Raw genomic sequence first — 24,073 nt, 5'->3', positions numbered from 1 at the left:
TTTTCCCCCCCCCCCCCAAAAAAAAATCTTCCCTGTGTTTTCTCTTAGATAAAATTCTGCAAGCACCCATAGTGAGCCCAAAAGAATGAAAAAAAATTGTCCTTTACCTTTTGGGAAAGATAGAACGCAGCAATGCCCAGAGGCCAGAAACAACAGAGCATGGAGAAGAAAGCCAGGCCCAGGTAATCTTGAGGGATCATGATGGGAAAGTTGCTTTCACTGTCTGTATCACTGAAGTCATCACTGGAGGAGTCCTGCGGTAAATTTCACAATCATCAGCACCAGAGAGCTTACATAATGTTACATAATGTCAATAGAAATTATTTACTAGTCAGAAATGATATTTAATTTATTTTATCATGGGATCAACCTTTGATTAATTTATTATTTATTGTATGTTGTACTCAATTCTTCATAGGATCCTGTGAAAGGGAGTTTCAGAGATATGATTAGTTTAAAATTGTAGGTTATATAAATTGCTTTTGTAACATGTGAACTTCAAATGTAATTACCGTAGGTTTTCTCCTACAAAGGCAATGACTTGCATTTATTTTTAACTGTATCTGTTGCCAGTTTTTCTGGTTCCTGTAAGATAATGTGACTGAATGAGGTTATGCCAAATGTGCACTAGTTGTGCTGCCTACAGGCAAATTCTGACTCATGTTGTTTCAAAAATGAGCTGTGTTTTCTATCTGTCTCGTTCTCTAGGACTGTGTCTGACAACAGCTCATTTCACTCTACAGCCATAGTGTTTACGTCCTCCAGATGTGTGTCATGCATTTTGAACTTCGATGACTTCATCTCTACACAAAAAGGATTCACAGACTAAAAAGTATGGGAAAAGGGAAACACTTAGCCTTTGCATTGTTGTTTAGGTCACTGGCAAGTGTCTACAATTTCCACTGGACTCAGACACAGATATGATGTTTCTGTGATGCAACCACAGTACCTTTAACTACAAGCTACTTTTGTTTTCAACATGGAGCAGTGTAGCATGACAAAATGCTATTTGCTATATTGCTGTATTTTTCATCACATTGCATCGCAGCTATACAGCCGGGTGAGTAGAAGGAATAGTCAAGCACGTTCTGGCCTCTCTCCCATTTGTATCATTAAGTCTGATGCATTTCAGTAAATAATTACGTAACTGATCAATAAATGATCCACTGATTAATTTTAACCCCAGTTTCAATGTTTTTGTGCTTGAATAGAACCCCCTTAGCTTGAATTTGGTTTGCTTCTTATTAGTGACTTGTAGTTTTTAAACTTAACCATTTGAAATTACGAGTAGTTTGTAACCAGCACTGGCTAGATTGCTTAAAAAATTCGAATCGTTACTGATTTCAAATTAAATGACGAAAATTGTAGTTAGTAATTTAATGTATTTAAGGCTTATAACATGATTACTTTTTGATTACTTAGATTACTTCTGACCTAATGTGTTGATCACATAGATTTAAATAGAAAACATTGTTCCATTTTAATATAAAAATACAAAGAGGATCGAAATATAGTATATTCTATTTATCAACATTAAACATTACAACACATGGACAATTATTCATAAACATGAAAACAGCAAGAACATTACATGGACAAAGTCTTCCAGGTTTGAAATATTTTTGTCAGGTCTTCAAGAATCAAAATAACGGTCAATGGATATGTCACTTATTTTTCTGAAACACATAAACTCTCAAAAAATTATCAAAAAAGTAAAAGTGTATTTTGTGTACATTTTTGAAGCATCGTATAAAACCAATTCACAAAAACTAAAATAAAATTAGCATTATGTGTACTGTGCTAATTCATTTGGCATGTATGTATTTCTGAACATATCTAAGTCAGACTTTTTTTTAGAATAAAAAAGCAATAAATTATGAAAAATGTACCTCCCCTGTGTAAATAAAATGCAATCATTCAGTTGTTAATAAGCTAACTAATCTGACTATTTAAAAATATAACGTGATTACACATAATTTCTGGAATCTGATAATGTAATCCAGATTACATGTAATCAGTTACTACCCAGCACTGTTTGTAACTTGGCAAGCCACTGTATCTTTAACAGTGGTCAGGTTCCTGTCAATCTACTTTACCGTCAGAATTGAAAGTTTGAGATCTCACGGGGGATTTTAAATTATACTTAAACCTCACAGCCATCTGAAATTGATATAAAGGCTATGAATATTTAAAAGATTAGCCTTGCAATCATGCTACCATGTCCCACATCACTTTTAAGTGCCTACTGGTATTTAAAAATAATAATATTTTATTAATGCTGTGTCATAGTAGAGCAGGTGCTCATAAAACACTACAGTCACTCGCTCTGGTCTTGCCGGCCTCACAGTCGTCTCTCCTCTTTGTTAGCACTGCCTCTGCTCAGAACAGGTTTTTAAATATTTCAATGGCAGCAGTTTTACACTTGACCTCCTGATGAAAAGCGCTGATGGCATGACAGCATGTGTAATCAGTGCTGACAGAGAGAACCTCAAGTGCTCTTTTAAAGGGACTGAGTGTTTGTGTGACAAGCCGCTTTTCAGAGGAATGCTTTTGTGCTCTGACGCCGAATGCTAAGTGTTTGAGTATGTTTTATTTGATCTGCATGTGGTGGCGCAAAGTAAATCGTGTCAGATTTTTTGACAGACATAAATGGTCTGATACTTTGATGTGTTCTTGGCTGTCACATAAGAAACACCTTTTTTAAGCTATTAATCCAAATGATTAGTGGGTAAGCCGAATCTGTAATATGAATCTTTGCTTTTTCGGCCTAGATCTTGTTTGCTGGTGTATGAAATAGAAGTTGGCATGGAGCTCATCATCATAGTGGCATTATTATTCACACACCAGTGGACACAGAGCTTTCAATAATCATGCTGGGTTTGAAGGCCAGTGTCCACGCTCAACATCCCCCCTGCTATTCATGCCTTTTGATTTTTCAATTTAAAAACTCATTCACCTATCACTGACTGTACTGCATTTGAATTTGTGCTGCGATATCCAGAGCATTAGGGCTTAACGGCTAGGGGATTTTCTATTTTTCCAATGCAGGAAGCAATGAGGATTTGGACTGTGAATGAACAACTGCGATGCCAGTAAACAGAGAGTGACTTGGCACAAACTCAGTTCCCTCTGCTCTTCAGAGTTCAACTGCAACAACAATGAATAAATGAGCGGAAACAAGAAAATCAAACAAGCAGCCACTGCCACCATGGTGGCATTTTGGCAAGACCAAATCGAGATGAAAACAACCGGCTGAATGTATGTTTGTACTGTAGATAGGGTTCAAAAGTTTAGGGTCTTTTTCAAAGAAGTCTCATGCCCACCAAGGCAGCATTTATTTCATTAAAATAGAGTAAAAACAATAATATTGTGAAATATTACAATTTAAATATAAATAATTATATATTTTTTAATGTAATTTATTCCTTTTATGGGAAAGCTGAACTTTCAGCAACCATTACTCCACTTTTCAAAAACACGTGATCCCTCAGAAATATTAATAATATGTAATATTATTTGAACACTTATTTTTTATTTATATTTTATACTTATATATTTTTGTGGAAACGTGATTCTTTGATGAATAGAAAGTTTAAAAAACAGCATTTATTTGAAATAGAAAGTCTTTACTGTCATTTTTTTATCAATTTAATGTGCACTTGCTGAAATCAAGTTTTTGAAAAGAAGTGTATATAAATAAATAATATAATACATGGTAATTCCTTATATGTATGCATTTTTATTGTTTTACCCATGTCTCAGTATTTAATAAAAATGTGGATTATTACATTAAAACTTTGTTAAACAGAGTAAAATAAGTATAAACCATTTCAGTGTTGATTTAAATGTGTTTTTCAAGACACTTTATTTTCTATAAGAACACAGGGCCAAAACTGCATGTAGTTGAAGAAACACTCATGTATTGTATTCTGGAGGAAAAGTCTTACCTCAAAGTCTGGCAAAAAGTCATCCCCGTCTTCCATGCTGTAGGATACACTATGGATATCTCTTGTCTCTGCCAGTAACTTCCTTTCCAATGGTGAACCAGGGCCAATGTCCACAAAAGTGGTTTCCAGATACTCCTTACTGTGGATGCCCAAGGAATCAGCAGCGGCCCAAATGGAAGTAGGAGGATAAAGAGTCTCTAGAGTGCTAGGCAATGAACATGGATCCAGTAGCTGCTGCTGTTGAATGTCTTTAGAACGGCAATAATTCCTCCAGTCCAGAGGGGGCAGTCTTTTGTCCTCCTCATTTCTCATCAATATGCTTTTGAACAGTCCACTACCACTAGTGCCTGTTTCACTTGAGTTTATGGGGCTGCTGTCACCCAACAATGGATGTTCTAGTTCATCCAGATTCTCCATTTTCCCAGATCTGGATTTGACATCAACTAATGCTTCCCGGCTGATCTGGCCAACTATTTTACTCTTAGGAATATGTCATATATATGAAAGCAGTAACATAACAATTTATGGTTGATTTCACACAGATACAAGCATAAACCTTAATGGGGAAACTAACTCATGTGCTCCTCCATCTCCTCCCAGCTTGCAACCATGATTTTAGTCCATGTGTTTAAGTGCACAGAGCTCTTGAATATTCCATTTTCTTCACATGTCAGAAGCTATTTGCTCCTTCGCTTGATGACTGAATGCAAGATCCATGTAGCACGTTGTACGCAATTGGATATATCTCAGCCCATAAATATGCTAATGTGCTTCATTTTACATGAAAAAAGATGGAAGTCACTTCTGATGATGGAAAACCGTGATTAGCAACAGACTGTAGACAGGTTGTGAAATAATGAAGTTTTTAAGCGTGAACCTCCCTTCTGCTCTCACAAATTCAGATGAGAGGACTGAAATGTTTTGAACGGAATTGTGTAGTGGGAGACTTTTATCTAAATATGTAGAGTGGAATAAAAATAGCTGCGATTTAGACAGTCCAAAGCTGATAGGAATATTCTCTGAAGTGCCAAAAGCTTTGAAGGAAGTGTCAGCATAAGTGTAAAAAAAGAACATTGACAGGTGGTTGAAAGACTTATCAGCTTTATCAACTATGCACATATATATATATATATATATAAATATACCGATTTAGTCATCCGGTGTGTTTTCAGAGCCGCAGTGTGAAACAGACTTCAGATGTCCACAAAAATAGCATCCTCTGGAGTGCGGCTTCCGGTCAGCAAGTGCTCAAGAAACCCATTCCATTTGTAGCAATGTCTTGATGAAGAAATCAGAGAGCTCGGGTATTGATTTACAGCACTAGCTGAGACCAGAAAGCTCTTGTGGGACCTGTATTTTTAATGCGCCACTCGCCCCCAGCCGTGTGAAGTCTCTCAGAGTCGTGTCCGCCGCCCCTCACCTCTCATGATGGTACTTGGACTGTGCTGCCAAAAGAAGAGAATAAAGTCAGAAAAAGCATTTAGCTTCAGTGCACACAGAACAGCCCTTGATAAGTGATCCCCAAGTGTCTCTATTTTATAAGGCCGGTCTGCTATAATGCTTGAGTGGCAGGATGGTATGTGCCAAGGAACGGACACTAATGAACTCAGCATCTGCCTTTGAACACTTCTAAGCGGTCTATTCCAGAAGCACGTCTGTCTCAAAGGCAAAGAGCATCAGTGAAAGGGCAGAAGGCTCGTTGGTTTGGAAATATGGTCTGCAGTTAGAGGGCAACGGCCCAAGTTCTCTTTAAAAATGTTAGATGGGCATGACGGTTCAAGAGCCATTGCTGCAGCACACCCTCTGGCGGATCATGATGCGCTGCACGTCATCTAGCCCACTTACTCGCTCCGCATACAAATCTCTGTGGCCCTCACCTAAAAACACCCAAACAGCCTTGGTATCAGCATCTAAATCTGTCGCCGGAGAGAAATTGAGGTCCAGCAGAGGTCTGCGGCTCCAGGCGGTGTATTTATAAAATGTCCAATGTAAACACCTGGACGAATGCCTAGTTATATAAGATAGTCAGAGTGAAATGGAGCTTATTATGTGGTGACGTCCTCCCTCTATGATATGCCCTTCAGCTTGTTTATTCTGTCAGTCAGACTCATTTGTCATCAGGATGTGAGCCATCTTGATTATTCATCAAATGGTGACCGCTTTTCTTCTCCACAATAGCCTCTGGTTTACAAAACCAATTACTCTTTTGAATGCACTGTACATTGTAATGTGTATCTTGTCATTACATACATCTTGTATTTATTGTACTATAGCTGCATGCTGGACAGATTTAAAGTGTGACCAAGGACAGTGTGACAACACTGGTCACTCACATGTACTGGCAAATAAAAGAGATTAATAAACTGATCAATCAAATTGAAGAGAATCTTGCTGCTCTGACACTAATTAATATTTTGCTATAAACAATATATTCAGTAGTACTGTTAAGTTGTTTAGTTGGGTATATTGCATTTGAAAATGTACATCGCTAGAGCACTTGTTGTGCATTACAGCCTCATAGAAATGCTAATTCAAGTAGGGAAGGGATCATTTTGAACTGTTTGCAAATAATATTTTAAAATATCCCTTATTTGTATGTCTACTGTTGAAAATGCCAAACGTTTCTTGTCTCGTCACATTGACTTAGGAATTACATGCATCACGGAAATGATACCATGTTTTTGATTCAAAACAGCCAGATTTCAGAAAAAATCGAGTAGTTTGCATCACTGGATATTACCGTCAGTCTTTTAATATATATATATATATTTTTTTTTTTTCGAAAAGTAGTTGTTAAATATTAAATGTTTTGCTACTTCCATCTAACCTCGCTCTCTGAAAACAACATTGAACACTTTCAGCATTAAAACGCTTTACGCTGGAATTCGCCCTCTGCTTTTGTGAACAGTAAACTCTGCTTACTTTGATTTGATTGTCGATCTTAATCATTTTGACATTGTTAGACTGCTGAGGCAGAATAGCCTAAAAAATTTAGTTTTTAAACCTTTTTGTCATCCTAACAACAAACAGACCATTGCCTAACGGAGTGCATTGCAAGAATTTCAGATATTGGGGCAGGCCCGGTGTTCTGACGATTTGTGCTACCCTGTCAGATTTTGCTACCTCCCATTAAAACAGATGGTAGCATAATTCCATAGCAAAAAGTGCTACCTATCAGATTTTGCTTCCAGCATGATATTAATAAGGTGTGAGGCTTTATTAACATGTACACCTACCCCAACCCTAAACCTACCCTAACAGTTGGATAAATACAGAGTTGGTAGCCTAATCTGATAGGTAGCATTATTTGTCAGAACACCGGCGCATCCCACGGACATCCCTGTCACATTCATTGGTTAAAACGGAACTTTGTGAGATCGTGATGAATGAGTGACCGTTTTTAATAAATTTAAAGGGAGCGCTCTTTCCATGCTGTATACGATAATATATTCAGAATTTAAATAAAACGTCTGTTTTTCATGCTTGACAAGCGGTCACGACACAGAGATAGCTAACTACTACACTATATAGAAAAAGATAATAATTTCAGAAGCACAAAGTGATGTGAGCCTGGTCCAAACGCAGGATTTAGGTAAGGAAACGGTTATTAATTATTTGTATTGGCTGCCATGCCAAATCATGCACCTGCTTGCTTTTCTGTTTAATTTAAGTGTTTATGTGAACGTATATGCTTTAATAATAAATAATTGTAACATTTTACAAAGGTTCCATCAGTTAATGTTAGTTAATGTATTAAAGTGTATTAAAGTGTTAGTTAGTTCATTATTGTAAAGTGTTACCCAAATAATGTAATTTGAGCGTAATTTTAAACTTAATTTGAGTTTGGCCATTTCTAATTATTGGGGGGCCATTTACTAATTATGGGACACCACATGCCTGCCAACTTGCATACCGCCACATTTTATTTTTTCTCTAATCAAAATGTAATCTTGACAACATTACAGTGTAATTCAATATGGAGCTCATACTCATGGAGGAAAAAAACACCTCAGTTTTATTCTCAAACTGAGCAAAAATATGCAATTTGGTGCAGTTGCTTATATTTATATGGTTAAAAAGTTATATGAAATTCTGATTGCTTGTAATCGAAATCAATAAGATCTTTATAACAGTATAGCAGACTGCTTACATAAAATGCATATAAATATCAGTAGTCAGTTTATATCTCCCAATAATATGTCTTAGTAAGCTGATATTTGAGGTTATGTTTTAGTCGCATAACATTGGTTAATGGAAACGCCGTCATTTCGCATTACTTTTTTATCGACATTTATAAAATATCGCCAAAGTCTTGCGCAAATCTGTAATGGAAACGGACCTACAGATCGGCCAGGCTCAGCCACCTCACAATCTCAGCGAACACCATCACCTGAGCTCTAATCACACGCACCTGTCACGGATTCACAATCACCCTCAGCTCCCATTCAGCAACGGAAAGCGCCAAGATAGCATTCGTCATATCCTTGCTGACGGGGCGAGCACTTCAATGGGCAGAGACCATCTGGTCCCAAGCTGGTACAGTGACTGAATCCCTTGATAATTTCATTGCACATTTCCGAGAGGTCGTTGGTAAAGCCGTGGGCGATACCTCTGTTTGTGATCAATTATATAATCTCCGTCAAGGATCTCTGTCTATAACTGATTACGCCCTCAGGTTCAGAACCCTCGCAGCAGCCAGCGGCTGGAATGAGCGCGCACTTATGAGCACCTACCGGCAGGGACTTGAGCCGAGATTGCAACTTCAGCTCGCAGCATACGATGATTCCTACGGCTTGGAATGGTTTATCCAGCTATCCATCCGCTGCGCTAATGGCATGCAATCTTGCACCGGAAGTCTCTGCCGCCAACTCAATCTCCCGACCACGACCACCCAGACCACTTACCAGGTCCAATCGGTGACTGGAAAACCACTCAGCTGGAAACATGTGCGCTGATGTGATCCTAGGGCGTCCTTGGTTGGTGCAACATGATCCTACCATCTCCTGAAGAACTGGTGAGGTCCTGAGGGTGAGCCAGTGCCCCATGGAAGAATTTATCCCTTGTCACTCCCTAAACAGAAGGCCATGGAGGAGTATATCGAGGAAGCTTTACATCAAGGCTTTATCTGCCATTCCACGTCCCCTGCTGCTTCCAGCTTCTTCTTCCTGGCCAAGAAGGACGGGGGTTTGAGGCCTTGCATTGATTACCGGGTTCTAAACAAGAGTACTGTCAAGTTCCGCTATCCACATCCTCTTGTCCCAGCGGCATTGGAACATCTCCGCGGAGCCACCGTCTTCACCAAGTTAGACCTCCGCAGCGCGTACAACCTCATCCGGATACGTGAGGGGGACGAGTGGAAGACTGCCTTCGTGACCCCTACTGGGCACTACAAGTATCTTGCCATGCCGTATGGACTAGTAAACGCCCCCTCCGTATTCCAGGACTCATGCATGAGGTGCTCCGGGAGTATCTACACTGGTTCGTCCTCGTCTATATTGATGACATCCTAATCTACTCCCGGAGCTTGGCCGAACATCGCCACTACGTTGCGGAGGTCCTGAAATGACAAGCCCAAATCTCTGTCCTGGTCACCAGCTGCCACGGAGGCCTTTGAAACACTGAAGAACGCCTTCACTTCGGCACCACTCCTCGTCCACCCAGACCCCAACAAACCTTTCGTGGTAGAGGCGGACGCTTCCACTACGGGGACCAGAGCACAACGCACTTCCCTGATCCACTCCGTCCACACTTCTCTGGGCACTGGCCACCCAGGGGCCAACAGCACCATCACGCTGCTGAAGGATCGCTTCTGGTGGTCCAATATGGCCAGGGATGTGAGAAGGTTCGTCCAAGGCTGTTCCGACTGCGCCATCTCCAAAAGCCCACGCCACCTACCATCTGGCAAGCTCCTTCCGCTGCCCGTTCCCAACCGCCCTTGGTCACACCTAGGGGTTGATTATATCACCGATCTGCCAACCTCGGATGGTAACACATGTGTTCTAGTAGTCATTGATCGATTCTCTAAATCCTGTCGTCTTCTCCCCCTCAAGGGCCTACCCACAGCCATGGAAACTGCGGAGGTCATGTTTAATAACATCTTCAGATACTACGGAATTCCTGAAGACATTGTTTCTGACCGTGGCCCACAATTTATCTCCAGAGTATGGAAAGGCATTCTTCTCCCTCCTAGGTGTGACCATAAGCCTTTCGTCTGGATACCATCCCCAGTCTAACGGGCAGACGGAAAGGAAGATCCAAGAGATTGGGGGTTTTCTACGAACCTTCTGCCATGGCCACCAGAACTCTTGGAACCAGTTCCTAGGCTGGGCAGAGTACGCGCAAAACTCCCTTCGTCAGCCATCCACTGGACTCACACCCTTCCAGTGCGTACTCTGGTACCAGCCTCCCCTATTCCCTTGGTCCGGGGAACCGTCGGATGTTCCCTCTGTTGATTACTGGTTCCGAGATAGCGAGAGGGTCTGGGACACAGCTCACCATCAGCTTCAGGGGGCAGTGCTTAGAACCAAGACAACAGCAGACCTTTGAAGGGCTGAGACCCCATCATACCAACCCGTAACAATATTCAAATGCTTAATTTTATGTTCAAAGCTCTGGAACGTTATTCTTACTTTAGAAAAATAAGCAAAGATTTCAAAGCAAAAAGCCACATGTACCTCAACCTGATCGAGTGTTACATTTTTAGAATTATACTAAGATGCGTTTTATTTGCTAAAAAAAGTGTGTGTGTGTACGTGTGTGTGTGCATGTTTATGTGGTTTATGAGGACACAAATTTGTATAATGACATGGATATGACACAGGTATTACAATATGAAGGTGATTTATGAGGACACTTCCTGCACAAAATGCACAAAGTTTTCTGTGAGGGGTAGGTTTAGGTGTATGGTTGGTGTAGGGCGATAGATAATACAGTTTGTACAATATAAAAACCATTACGCATATGGAGGAAAATGAAGACTGAAGCCAGGATGTGGTTTTCCAAAAAACTTTTTACCTCAATTTCAGTTAATAAGAAATAACATGTCCTCACAAAGATAGCTATACAGAGAGAGAGAGAGTGTGTGTGTGTGTGTATATATATATATATATATATATATAATTTAGAGGCCCTAGAAATTTGAGTATCAAATATGATCAGTAGGCTTTTTATATGGTTCAGATTATAAATATGTAAGAAAGAAAAATATATATATATTTTGCTAATAATTATTTGGTGTATGATAACATTTTAGTGTTTTGAAAAAGCCAGATAAATGAGCCCATGGTTCAAAATGAATCAGATTATCATAAAAGGCACAACTGCTTCCTTAAAATGCCTATCATCTTTACATTTCACTAACTGCCTTTGTGAAGAGCTTCAGTTACTCACTTTAGTTTAGAATGACCTTATGAGTAGAGTCCCCTTACTGCAGTGAACTTTATGTGTGGTTTAATTTGACAGTCTAGTCTCCAATTCTATGGCATTACACTTGATGTAGACCTTCATTTGATCAATCATTATTGGCTGAAGAGTCTCAGTCAGTGGGTGCTAAAGAGAGCAAGCTGGTCTGATCGGAATCTGCTGTCACATTCCCCAGGGGCCCCTCTGTCAGTCAGTCAGCCCCTGAAAAACCAGGATGACAGTCTCAGAATGATAGGCATCTGGTGCATGTGAGCAGCTGTCTCTCATTGCTAACCTTGTGCTGTTTTCGATCAGTCCTCTACATGCCTGTCTGCACCAGTCTAGCAGACCTGAAATCATCTCTGTCAGTGGCAATATGTAGCTGCTAGAAATTACCCGAGGCATAGCTATTTATTTAGTAATTTATTATGTAAATGGTTTAGATTTAGGATGCACGTTGCATCCTTTAAACTAGTTGTTAATGGATTCTACTAAGTGTTAATGGAAACGTTGGTAAAAGGATCAAGCATGCTTAATATTAATGATATGCAAGAATACTGCATTAGAAAAAAAAATATTTTCATGTATTTAATTTAAATTTTGATTTTAACGATTTCCTCAAGGCAATCATTTGCCCTCTGAAGAGTGTGTGTGAATATAATATAAATATGCAGTAAAGAGAGAGTTCGCAGCTTTTGAAAGTTTAGCTAAATGTCTGAGTTCTTCTTTGCCATATAATGAAAGTGAATGGTGGCCACAGCTATCAAGCAGGGTTTTTAGTGAATCATTTCTGTCTCATCCTCACAGAAAGCTATTGTATGACTTCAGAGGATTTGGAATATAGTGCACAATGGATAACTTTTAATATGATTTCATTGTGCATTATTGGTCCCCATCCACTTTCATTATATTCAAGAGAGCAGCTTGAACCTTCTGCTTAATATCTCCATTTGTGTTCCACTGGGGGGAAAAATCCCATACAAGTCATACAGGTTTGGAACAACATGAGAGTAGGTAAATAATGTCAATTTACATTTTTTGATGAACCATCCCATTAAACGCAGAAGTCTTAATTCAGCAAGAATGCATTAAAATCAACAATTTAAAGACTTTGTTAAACTGTTTTCAACATTGATAAGGTTGATAAAGATTATCAATGTTTGGTAAGGTTTGATAAAGAAGAAAGGTTACTTGGGCACCAAATCCGCATAGAAGAATAATTATGAAATAATGGCTGCTGAAAATTTAGCTTCATCATCACAGACATCAAACATTTTTAATCAGTTATTTTAAATTGTACTGTTTTCAGTACTGTGTTACTGTTTTTACTGAATTTATGTATAGTGCAACTAACGGGGTCTTTGTTAATGCTTTTGTCAGTTGTTTTTCTTTGAAAATGAAGCTAACAAACAGAGATGGAAAACTGATTCATACAGTTGCCCACTCATTAGATCATTATGACTTTTTATAAGTCAGAATCATTGAGTCAGTTCTGGTTAAAGGTTTTAACACTGTTTTGTATTTTGATTAAATCACCTACAGTGCAGCATATTTTAATTGGCAAAGGAATATTTCACTTTTTCAGTCAAAAATAGCCCATGCCTACAGTATTACAGCCATATCCAGCTGCTTTGCTTCAAATAGAGAGTCAAAAAGGAAATCTGATTTCAGCAACACATAGAGTGGCATGATAAAGAAAGAAATTGACTCTATAGTGGTGCATTTTGATCAATAAAGTAGAAGCAAAATTGAACTGCATCTGATTTTATACACTATCCATTACCGTACAGAGCATCATGAAGATATATGGAGCACCGTCGTATGAGACTGTTCCGGTCGAGTGCAGATCTGCCAACATAATGGTGGTCTGGATTGTGGCAGCGAGTGCTGAAGCATGCATTACTCTGCTTCATTTTGCTTTGCTGTGCTCTCCTGTCTTTCTCCTCCTCCACTCTGGTCGTCGTGCTCTTGAGTGCAGACAGAACGCCAGGGTGATAACTCAGGAGCAGATCCCTGCTCTCGCTGACATCAACATTGCTGCAGTGCACCTCTGAACACATTGGACACCAGGAGAACAGGCAGGATGGAGAGGGCCACAAACATTAGGAAAAAATGTGGACAGACCTACACCCACACACATTCACATTGTTTATTTATTGTGCATCTGTTAAAACAGAAATAAACTATTTTCTTTTTTAACTCAGAGCTGTTATTATGCCAAATGGAGGTTTCAAAAAGCATTGAATAAAAGGGTGCCGTTAATTGTGTCCAATGTGTATTAGAGAAAAACATTTATGTCATAATGATATTTCCCCCCATTTTAAATTCTTATTCGCCAATGAAAGGTTAGATTTATGTGAATTTTTAAAATAAAAGATCAAAATGATTAACAATGCAGATTTATTTTCACAGCCTTCTTTGATCATATTTACCAAGGGTGCCAATAATTCTGACCACGACTGTATTTTAATTGTAATTTATTGCTGTGATGACAAAGCTGAAATTTCATAAGCCATAACCACAAAATCAGCATATTAGAATGATTTCTGAAGGATCATGTGACACTGAAGACTGGAATAATGACTGCTGAAAATTCACCTTTGCCATCACAGGAATTAAATTACATTTTACTTTTTTTTTTTATTTTACAATTTTTTTACATTTACATTTTTTTTTTCAAATTGAAAACAGGTACTTTTAAATTGTAATAATATTATAATTTTTTTTTTTTTTTAATCAAATGCAGCCTAGTTGAACATAGAGACTTATTTAAAAACATTTAAAAAAAATCTTGATTCAAAATTATTTCAATTAAATTACTGAATTATTTAAAACATTTGACCAGTAGTGTGCATGCGATGTCCAATTCATGATCAAATCATTCTTTTGAGTCAGATCTTTTCAATTAATCAGTTGTTCACAATGTGTATACATGTGAAAAAAGTGAAAATCTCTATTTCAGAAAAATAGCAAAGGGTCAAATTGATCACTTTTATGATGCTTTTTTTTTTTCAGCTTAAAAATTCCAGTCCCCAATTGTTGTCATTATATGGCAAAGAGGAAATATTCAAAATATCTCCTTTTGGGTTCCACAGAGGAAAGCAATCAGGTGTGAAACAACATGAGGGCGAGTAAATGATGGCATTATTTTAAAGGGGTCATATGATGCGATTTCAAGTTTTCCTTTCTCTTTGGAGTGTTACAAGCTGTTTGTGAATAGATAAGATCCCTAAAGTTGCAAAGACTAAAGTCTCAAACCCAAAGAGATATTCTTTATAAAAGTTAAGATTCGTCCACGCCCTCCTAAAACGCCTCGTTTAAACACGCCCCCACATGTCTACATCACGATGTGGGAAGATTTGCATAACACCACCCAAATGTTCACGCAAAGAAAGAAGGCATAATTCTCGCTGTAGTATTGTTGCCGCCGCTGCCGCCATGTTGTGGAGACACTGTGTGTTTCGTTGTGAAAGCGGAACTACTTTGTTTGGTCCTCCAAAAGAGGACACGACTAGAAATCAGTGGTTAAGTTGTTAACCACAGGACTGTTTCCTGATCCTGGGAGAGTAGACTACAATGCCGGCTTCTGACTCACAGACTGCAAATAAATAATAATGTGTGTTCAACATGGATGTACATTTCTTATTAATAACAAAGGGCTTTTTAAAGAAAAAGAGGTTTTACTCTACTGTTTTTAAGTAATTTCTTCACTGCTATCATCACCAATAAATAGCATACAGTAAGCAAATAAACAAGCAAACAAACAAATAAACGAATGAATGTACTGTATGTTTCCAGACAAGTTTCTTGAACATGCCCCCTCTGCCACTGGTCAAACAAATTTTTAACTCAAACTCATGCCATTGGTTGAGCCATATTTGTAGATCAATCAAAACAATGTATAAACAGTGTTTCCATTTTTTAGCATTAATGATTAATTGAGGTTTACTAATCATATACTATTTGATAGCATTTGTATGCATGAATCAATATCTGAAATCTGTTGTACTCTTCAAAATCTTGGGGTCAGTTTTTTTTTTTAAACCTCTCACCAGAGGTGAATTTATTTGATCACAACTAAAAACAATAATATTGTGAATCAATTTTAATTCAATTGATCTGTTTTCTAGTTTTTTTAACACACGTTTTCTATTTTCAAGCATTCGTAATTGTAATTTTATGTCCCCACTGGATGCAACAAATGCCTCGTTTGTAATGGGTTTTAATGTTTTTGTGTCGTCGCTCCGGCCGGGACACGGCATCACAATATGTTAAGGGGCGTAACATTTCTGTCACATGCTTGAGGTATTCGGCCAATCACAACGCTCTGGATAGCTGGCCAATCAGAGCACACCTCACTTTTCAGACTCTTTCTTTGTAAAAATCGACGCGTTTCAGAAAGGTGGGGCATAGAGGAGAAACAATAATGTACAGTATGTGGAAAATAATGTGTTTTTTTAACCTTAAACCGCATAAACACATTTCATTACACCAAATACACAAAATAATGTTTGTTTTTGCAACATCATATGACCCCTTTAATTTTAGGGTGAACTATCCCTTTAAGCTATGATGGCTTGCTTCCAGAGGAGATGCACTCAGCTTTATTGCTAACCCCCCAACCCCATCCAGTCACCATAAAAGGACTGCTGTCAGCTGCATTACAAGCCTGCCTCCCTTTCTGATTTCTGCCTCACACATAAAACACCCGCTCAATTTTAATTCAATTGATCTGTTTTCTAGTTTTTTTAACACACGTTTTCTATTTTCAGGCATTCGTAATTGTAATTTATTCCGGTGACGGCAAAGCTAAATTTTCATAAGATAAATTACTCCGTCTTCAGTGTCACACAATCACTCAGAAATCGTTCTAATATGCAGCTTATTATTATCAAAGCTGAAAACAGTTGTTGCTTAATATGCAGCTTATTATTGTCAAAGCTGAAAACAGTTGTTGCTTAATATGCAGCTTATTATTATCAAAGCTGAAAACAGTTGTTGCTTACTATTTTTGTGGAAATTGTGATAAAAAAAATTTTCAGGATTTTTTTATAGAATTTGAATATGAAATCTTTGTAATGTTGTCTTTGCTTCACTGATTTTAATACACTCTTGCTGAATAAAAGTATCAATTTCTTTAAAAAAAAAAAAATTAACACTTAAAATAGCAGTACTGCAATTTGCATTTTCCTGATAAAGTTCATATAGGAAACTCACTGTAAATGGAACACATATTTGTTAATATTTTATTAATTTCTTTGTCTTAATCTTTAAGACAGAAGAGGATGCAGGCCAGACTCAGTAAATGGCAGCAGGACGAAGCAGCTACTGTAAGTGCCAATGAACAGGCTGATGGACGACAGATATTGCACTGATAGCACAAGAGAGGCATTCTGAGTGGAAAGGCAATATCAAGCACAGAGACCCACTCACAGTCCACTCCCCCTTCACCATACACCCTCCATGACTGAAACAAAGCATGATAGAGAACAGCTGCATTTTGCAGAAATTAACAGAAATTAACTCAAAGTCTAGGATTGGATCTATATGAAAACCTTCCAGTGATTAATGAGCCAAACTCTAATTTGTCATTTCTGTGCTGTACGTCTCTGCTTATATAAGTGAGCCTTGATAATTCCAGAACAATAATTCTTTGAGCCCAACAGTGTCACATTATACTCAGGATGGAAAGATACATAATTCCTCCCTAAATGACATTAGAATGGAAAAAGGAATTCAGCATCACTGAGGGAGGGGTGCTTTTACATCCCAGCATTCTGTGCGTGTGTTTGGAAATGAGCTCATTTATCAGTCATCTTTCAAGTCCAATTGTTCCTACCTCCTTTCTCTCTCTCTCTCTATCTCACTGTTCTTGCTGTAACCAGGGTTACAAACCAGTATGTCTATACAATGGTATAGTGAGGGTATTTTATACTGATGTGATGTACATCTCACAGATGTGCACTGTAAGAGGCAGTTTACAGAATGCGTTTTGCATTCCACCTGCTTTTCCATTGTTAAACGTGCTAGACGGACGTTGAGGTTGTGCCACTTTTTTTCCATTCCACTTTCCTTTATCTTGTGTTTTTAAATGCAAAAATGCGTTTTGTGTGAATGGCCCCTAAGTCACTTTGGATAAAAGTGGATGAATACATGTAAATTTATGAGGTGATACTATCACATAATTTTAATATAAGAAAGACTTTTTCTGAATTTCTGCCTAGGAAAAAAAGATACAGGTCATGGGGTAAGTTGTCACAATGGAACCTGCCTTTAAAACGACTATATTTAGCCATTTTCAGCAACATTTAAACAGAAAAAAACTTATGAGACAGCAAATAAATAAACAAACAAATAAATGTAACATTACAAAACGTCAAACCTTTGTTTTGGTCAATATTTATTTATTTATTTATTTATTAACAGGGACAGTGCTCATTAATCAACAGTAAAATACTGTAAATAAGCCAGAGTTAGCCCCAATGGCTAATTTTCATCTGTTGCCCCTTGCCAGATTTTAAAAAGGCAACCTAAAAATCTAAAATACAGTAAATTATCACACATAAACATACAATATAATTTACAATTAAACACTAAGGATAATAATGGCAGTATCATAAAGGGGAAAAAAATTACACATGGTTACAAATATGACTTGCTTTTAACAATTTATTTAATTTATATTTAAATGTTAAATAATTTGTACTACTCCTAAACTCCTAAACGCCTAAACTGTACAGCACAGTCTCCTCTAGTAGTTGCTCTTGCCATTATTATCCCTCTGCATTATAAACTGGCATAGAGGGGGAGGTGCATAACCATTTAAAATCTTAAAAATCAAGCAAGCATCAACCAAATGTTTAATATTATCAAAACTCAATAAATGATGTTTTTGAACTATATTGCAATAATGATAACAATTAGTCTTCTGATCAAACATTTTAAGCGTCTGTTTGTAAAGAGATTCAGTTGATTTTAAAACTGTTGTGCTTGCTTGTGACCGATTCTTAAAACATTATGTAATATGAGAAAAAATCATAGAGTGCATGAAGAGTTTTGCTGCTTCTTTTGTTAAGCATGGGCTTATGTGCCTGAAGTTTAAATTTAATAATTTTGGCTACATTTTTGGCATGCTTTTGAAATGTCAGTTGGGAATCTAAAATTACTCCTAAATATTTAAAATCAGAAACAACCTTGAGCTTTTCTCCTTTAACAAATACATCAGGATGAGGAATCACTGTCAGTTTTTGTGAGAAATACATACAAACGGTTTTGCTTATATTCAAATGTAAATATGAGTTACTCAGCCAATCTGAAACATGGACCAGTACCTCAGTTAAAATGTTCGCTGCTTGTTGTTTGTTTTTCGCATGCACATATAAAACTGTGTCATCAGCATACATTTGAACACTAACAGATGAACAGACTAGCGGCAAGTCATTAATATACAAACTAAACAAGATAGGGCCCAGAATTGATCCTTGAGGAACTCCAATATTACAATTTCGGTACATTGATTGACTATTACCAAGACGCACACTTTGCTTCCTGTTTGCTAAATAAAAAGTCATCCATTTAATAGCTTCAGCAGAAAAATTGAAAAGTGTGAGCTTTGAAAGAAGTACCTCATGGTTCACAGTGCCGAACGCCTTCTTTAGATCCAAAAACACTGCTCCTATTACTCCACCACCATCAAGTTTAGATTTCATGTTCTCAAGAAGATAACAATTAGCCATTTCAGTTAAATGATTAGAAAGAAATCCAAAGCGCATTGAATGCAAAGGGGTATGTCCCTCATTCAAGTAAGTAATCAACTGTTTGCTACCCATTTCTCAGCCATTTTGGAAACTACTAATCGGTCTATAGTTTCCTACATTTGTTTGATCACCACCCTTAAAAATCGGCATCACTATGGCTGACTTCCAAGCATCTGGAAGTCAAGCCATAAGCATCTAAATATTTTAATGGATTTAAAGCATTTAAAAACATGCAACAACTTGCCCCAACCTACCTTAAATAAATAAATAAATTCAGAATAAAAGAATAGAGTATAAAATAAATTATTTAATCACCGTGTTATACATATATTATATGGACACCGTATACACTCAAATATTCAGGCCTAAATTTAAGATTAATATATCTGAATTGCATATAATTTTTTCCATCCACTTGGATTACATAAATTAATAAACTTAATGTGATCCATATTTGTCAGTCATAAATGAAACCAGTATTTTTTTTTATTTTATATGCGATTCAAATAAGTATTAAATTTAGGCCGAAATATTTTTGGAAGTGTAAATTTCCAAAAACCATGGTATTATTACCATGGTACCATATCCAAAAACCTGGTAATACCATGGTACTTTTTGTCAGTGGCTTTTTGCAGTACTTTCCCTCTGCCTTGTCCTCCATTCTTTTTCCTGTCATTTCCTCTTCTCTCCCCCGATACTCTCTATCTCTCATTCTCTCCCTTGAGTTGGCGAGAGCAGTCAGTGTTTCAGAGGAGCCATTTGCACATATCTTAGCTGGGTGATTTCTCTCATCCCTCAGGCCCCATTGTGCCCCACACCAGCTGTGCCTGAGAGAGGGAGACAGACAGTGAACATACAGACAGTGTAGGGGCATTTCCCTTCCACAGGCTGATGTGTGTTTGTGTTTGAGACTTTATATGTTTGTCAAAGAGCCATGAACTCTCTGCGTCTATGTGTGTGACTCTTTCTCATTATCTGTAATCTGTTTATAATGCGACATCTCATTATTCTTGCTGATCCACTTGGGTGTAGAAAAGGGCACCAGGGCTTGACAGATCTATACTGGTGACAATAAAGAATGAGAGAAAATCAGAGCCAAGTGAAGATAAAAATGGACTTCTTTCATCTAGTTGCACTGAATGTCTTCTGTTTGGGTTTGATTTCTGGTTTCACGTCTAAATTCTTTGTGCACGTTGCTCTAGTTGCTGTGGTGTCCAAAAGAAGAAAAATGCTGCTTTTGCAGGCAGTATCCAGAGGTTGGAAAGCATCAAGGCATGTCCGAATGCAATGTTTGCATAACATCCTGTTGACTGAGATGCCTTCATTAGGTTTGTTGAAGGCAACATAGATATCCTTTGCTGCCTATGATATCTCGCAAACCTGGCATGCAATTCAAACAACAAACTGAACAAACATTAATAAAAATGACATTCGGTGAAGCAGTTGAAAAATAAATACATTTATAATGTCTATTTTTATGTCTACATTTTTACTAAGATGATTTGGGGAGAAAATCTAATTGCGACATTTCAGATAATAAAAAAAGCGAAAAAAAAAGAAAAAAAATTTTTTTAAAAATTAATTAAATGTAATTAAACGATATAATTCTAATATTACAATATGTATGTATGTATATTTATCAATATTTCTTATTTTGTTAATGTTTGTATTTATTATTATTATTAAATACTATATTTCTATTTTACAGTGAAATATTTAAGATAAATAATAATATAATAATAATATTTATGGCTGTCTTAAATCATTTTAAATCAAACATTAAACCATCAAGCTTTTATTCTGTCTGAAAACCACAGGGAGCCGTTGAAGCTCGTCTTTTGTTGTCAGCAGCGGGTTTATAAGCACTTACAAGTTTGGGAAAATGGTTGGTGCATCTTCCGTTCCCAAATGCACGTGATGTTCCAGTTCAGAGGTACCTTTATACAGAAAACATTGCCTGTTTCGACACCAACTGACTGGACAGTGAGGCAGCTGCCTTGAGTTTCGGACACAGCCACTGGTTCAGACCTCCATTTCATTCTCATTTGGTGTGAGATGGGTCTTTTTATCTCATGCCAGTGCTTGTTAACTGAGACGGCTACAAAACACGATAGCTGTGCTGTGCAAAGGGAGCAAAATACGATCAATCAGAGCTGCTGGTATATTGTGCTCTTACACTTCCAGCTCTACGTTGAGGTGTATGTACTGTACTACACAAGCAGCTTTCCACTGCTAGAGGGCATTTTATAAATTAAAAGGCTTATGATGGTGCATCAAGGAATCCAGGCTTGTTTTGCTGATGCTCGAGTTGGATGTGGTAGGGGAACATATTTCAGATCGAGCTTAGGTTCACACTGCAGACACATTTATTTTGAGCCAGATATTAACAGGTTACACTATTCATGCTGCCCGCGTAACACTGGTAGCAGAAGCGTAGCTGTAAGTATAGTTTGCTATGCCTATTCTGTCACACACAGTATACTAAATACAGATAAATAAACTGTATTTTTGAGTTGAAACTTGAAAATGCACCATAAACCTATAAATCAACACAATGTTTTTCAATGTTGGCTTTTATGAAACAACATAAAATAATGCAGAGTAAAAAGTTTGATAAAAGTTACGCACACAGTGACAGGCACTGTCTGACTGACTGAATATGGACCATTTTATGATTTTATATAGACCAGTAACAAACTAACGCAATGGTCCTAACGCATTTCTGGTTTTACACTTTTTATTTCTGAGAACTTCATCCGAGTATCCAAAAAGGTCCACATTTTGATAATGACATGTTATGACAGCCGTGTTTAATGATTGAAGCACCTCCTGTTACTGTTTTGAAATAGTTTGACGACAAGCAGGAAATGTTTATAGGTCAGTGACATCACCGCACTGAAATTGTCCATAGATGAATTAAGCCATTGATATTCTGAATTCTGAATTTGATATGATTAATTATCATATGGATGATCCATCTCCTTACATTTCATGATATTTATGGCCCGTATAGACGACTAATGTCTTTTTGACATTTTTAGGGCATGTGCCCCCATGAAGCACAGCAAATGACATCATTAATTAAAAATAAAATCTAAAACAAATTAGCAAATTGTGTGTGTGTGTGTGTGTGTTATACACACAAAATTTGCTAAATTGTTTTATATTACATAAATATATATTTGTAAATACAAATATATATACACACACAAATACATATTTAAGAAGCTATTTATTATTTATATATACATCAATTATAAAAATTGTTTATATAGTTTGTATTTGTATATATACACGTGATTTTCTGATGCGTCAGGATTCATAGGTAGTGTAGTCCTTCACTATACTATACTATTATATATAATACCATATAGTCACTATTAAATATTTAAAAAATATTCCAAATATTCAAACTTGTAACCTAGAAATCATTTACGTTATTTATGATTGAAGGATACGGATTTATAATGATATTTACGTTACAAGAATGCAGTTTGGTTACACAATGTGAAAGCACAACACGATCCTGCGGCAGCTTCTCTTGCATGCTGCTTATGCGAGCGGTGTGAAACAGACCTAGAGCAAAGAATTAAAGAGCTCTCAGTGGCCTGTGCTCTTACTGGCCTTCTCCTCCATCATCTGAGTCAGAGACCACAGAACACACACACACACACGCATGAAGAGAGCGCCCATCCCACTGACTCGCAATACATGCAATATTTAACAATACAAGTAATCTAAAAACAGCCTCTTTGCACTTCATAATACCAATACAGCAGACACAAATAAGACAACTTGTCTGTGAGATGCTCTGCATCACTGAGAACACATCTAATCAAATGAGAATTCCTCTCACATGTCGCACATAATTACCGGCTAATTGTTTATTACTCAAGCTAAGTAAAAGGTTATCTCACCAGCATGCAGCAGGCAGGGGAATATGGCAACACACTGCATGTGACAGCACAGTGCTGATAAACAAGAAGAGCTGTAGTGTGTGTGTGTGTGTGTCTGTACAAGACAGTTTAGATTAGTAGTGAGATTCATGCATCAGAGGGGGTGCACAGAGACTTTAAGGATAATAATGCACAAGACCATATGTCATGAAATAATCTCCTTTTTATTGTAATGTGGAAGTATGATTTGTTGACCGAATTTAATGCTTTGTGTGTGGGTGAAGGGTGCCTCGGGGGGAGGAGCAAACTGAATAGAGTGCCTCACTTTTCCTGCTTTTTAGTAAACATGAAATATTTTTTACTTTGAGTAACTGTCTTGATGCATATCTAAATATGGGAATTAATTTATTCCTGCAATCTCTTGGGAGCATCTACTACATGAATCACTACAGAGGCAACAGTGGATTGCAGATACAGTGACTAACAACAGAAATGTCTCTCGCTAATGGGAACCGCAGCAGTTCTCCTTAACAATAGCAGAAAGTGTGTCCCTGCCCAAACCAGCCCATGTACTGCTGAGCAACAACGTCCTTGTGTCCGTGACACAAGTCAGTGGCACAATAATAATGGCAAAGCTTGTGTGTGTTACGATTGCCAGAAATATCATTACATGCCATGCAAGAGGCAAAGAAGAGTTTGGCTTCACAATTTTTGATTGCATTTGTTTGACACAAGCACCAGCTGTGAACGGAAATCAAAAGGATTGTTTGAAATCTTGCTGTGTGCTTTGAGCAGCAAGAGAACAGGTCAGAGGTCCGAATAACCGCACAGCAAAATTTAATGCTTATCCAGGATGTGACATGAAATATTATACATCCAAAGAGGAATGCAGATAAAGACAGCATTTACACCCAGAACACCCATAAAGAAACTGTATGGTATGAATATACTGGACAACACTGGTACAGTTTCAGCAAGTAAATATCCATAAATGTCTATTAAAAACGGGAAATATTTGCAAATTGAAAATATTATAACCTGTACATTTTTATTAAAAATGTGTATATATATA

At 37.4% G+C, this 24,073-nt stretch overlaps 1 protein-coding gene across 2 annotated transcripts in view; it reads right to left on the bottom strand.

Moving 5' to 3' along the window:
• LOC107758240 (transmembrane protein 91-like) overlaps nt 1-24,073 on the bottom strand; it is a 28,532-nt gene that overhangs the window by 3,353 nt on the left and 1,106 nt on the right. The window contains exons 2-3 of one of the 2 annotated variants that reach the window (XM_016575928.1): nt 3,948-5,392; nt 108-254 (exon numbers count right to left, since the gene is read on the bottom strand). In XM_016575928.1, the coding sequence (XP_016431414.1) occupies nt 108-254; nt 3,948-4,364 (564 nt within the window). In that variant the 5' untranslated portion in view covers nt 4,365-5,392. The remainder of the gene's footprint in view (nt 1-107; nt 255-3,947; nt 5,393-24,073) is intronic. The other variant, XM_016575929.1, reaches the window with a different exon arrangement.

Source organism: Sinocyclocheilus rhinocerous, unplaced genomic scaffold, assembly GCF_001515625.1.
Source record: "Sinocyclocheilus rhinocerous isolate Xijiao unplaced genomic scaffold, SAMN03320098_v1.1 scaffold23, whole genome shotgun sequence".
NCBI lineage: Eukaryota > Metazoa > Chordata > Actinopteri > Cypriniformes > Cyprinidae > Sinocyclocheilus > Sinocyclocheilus rhinocerous.
Note: the sequence above shows the minus strand (reverse complement) of the source record. Positions and strands in the feature narration are given on the sequence as shown.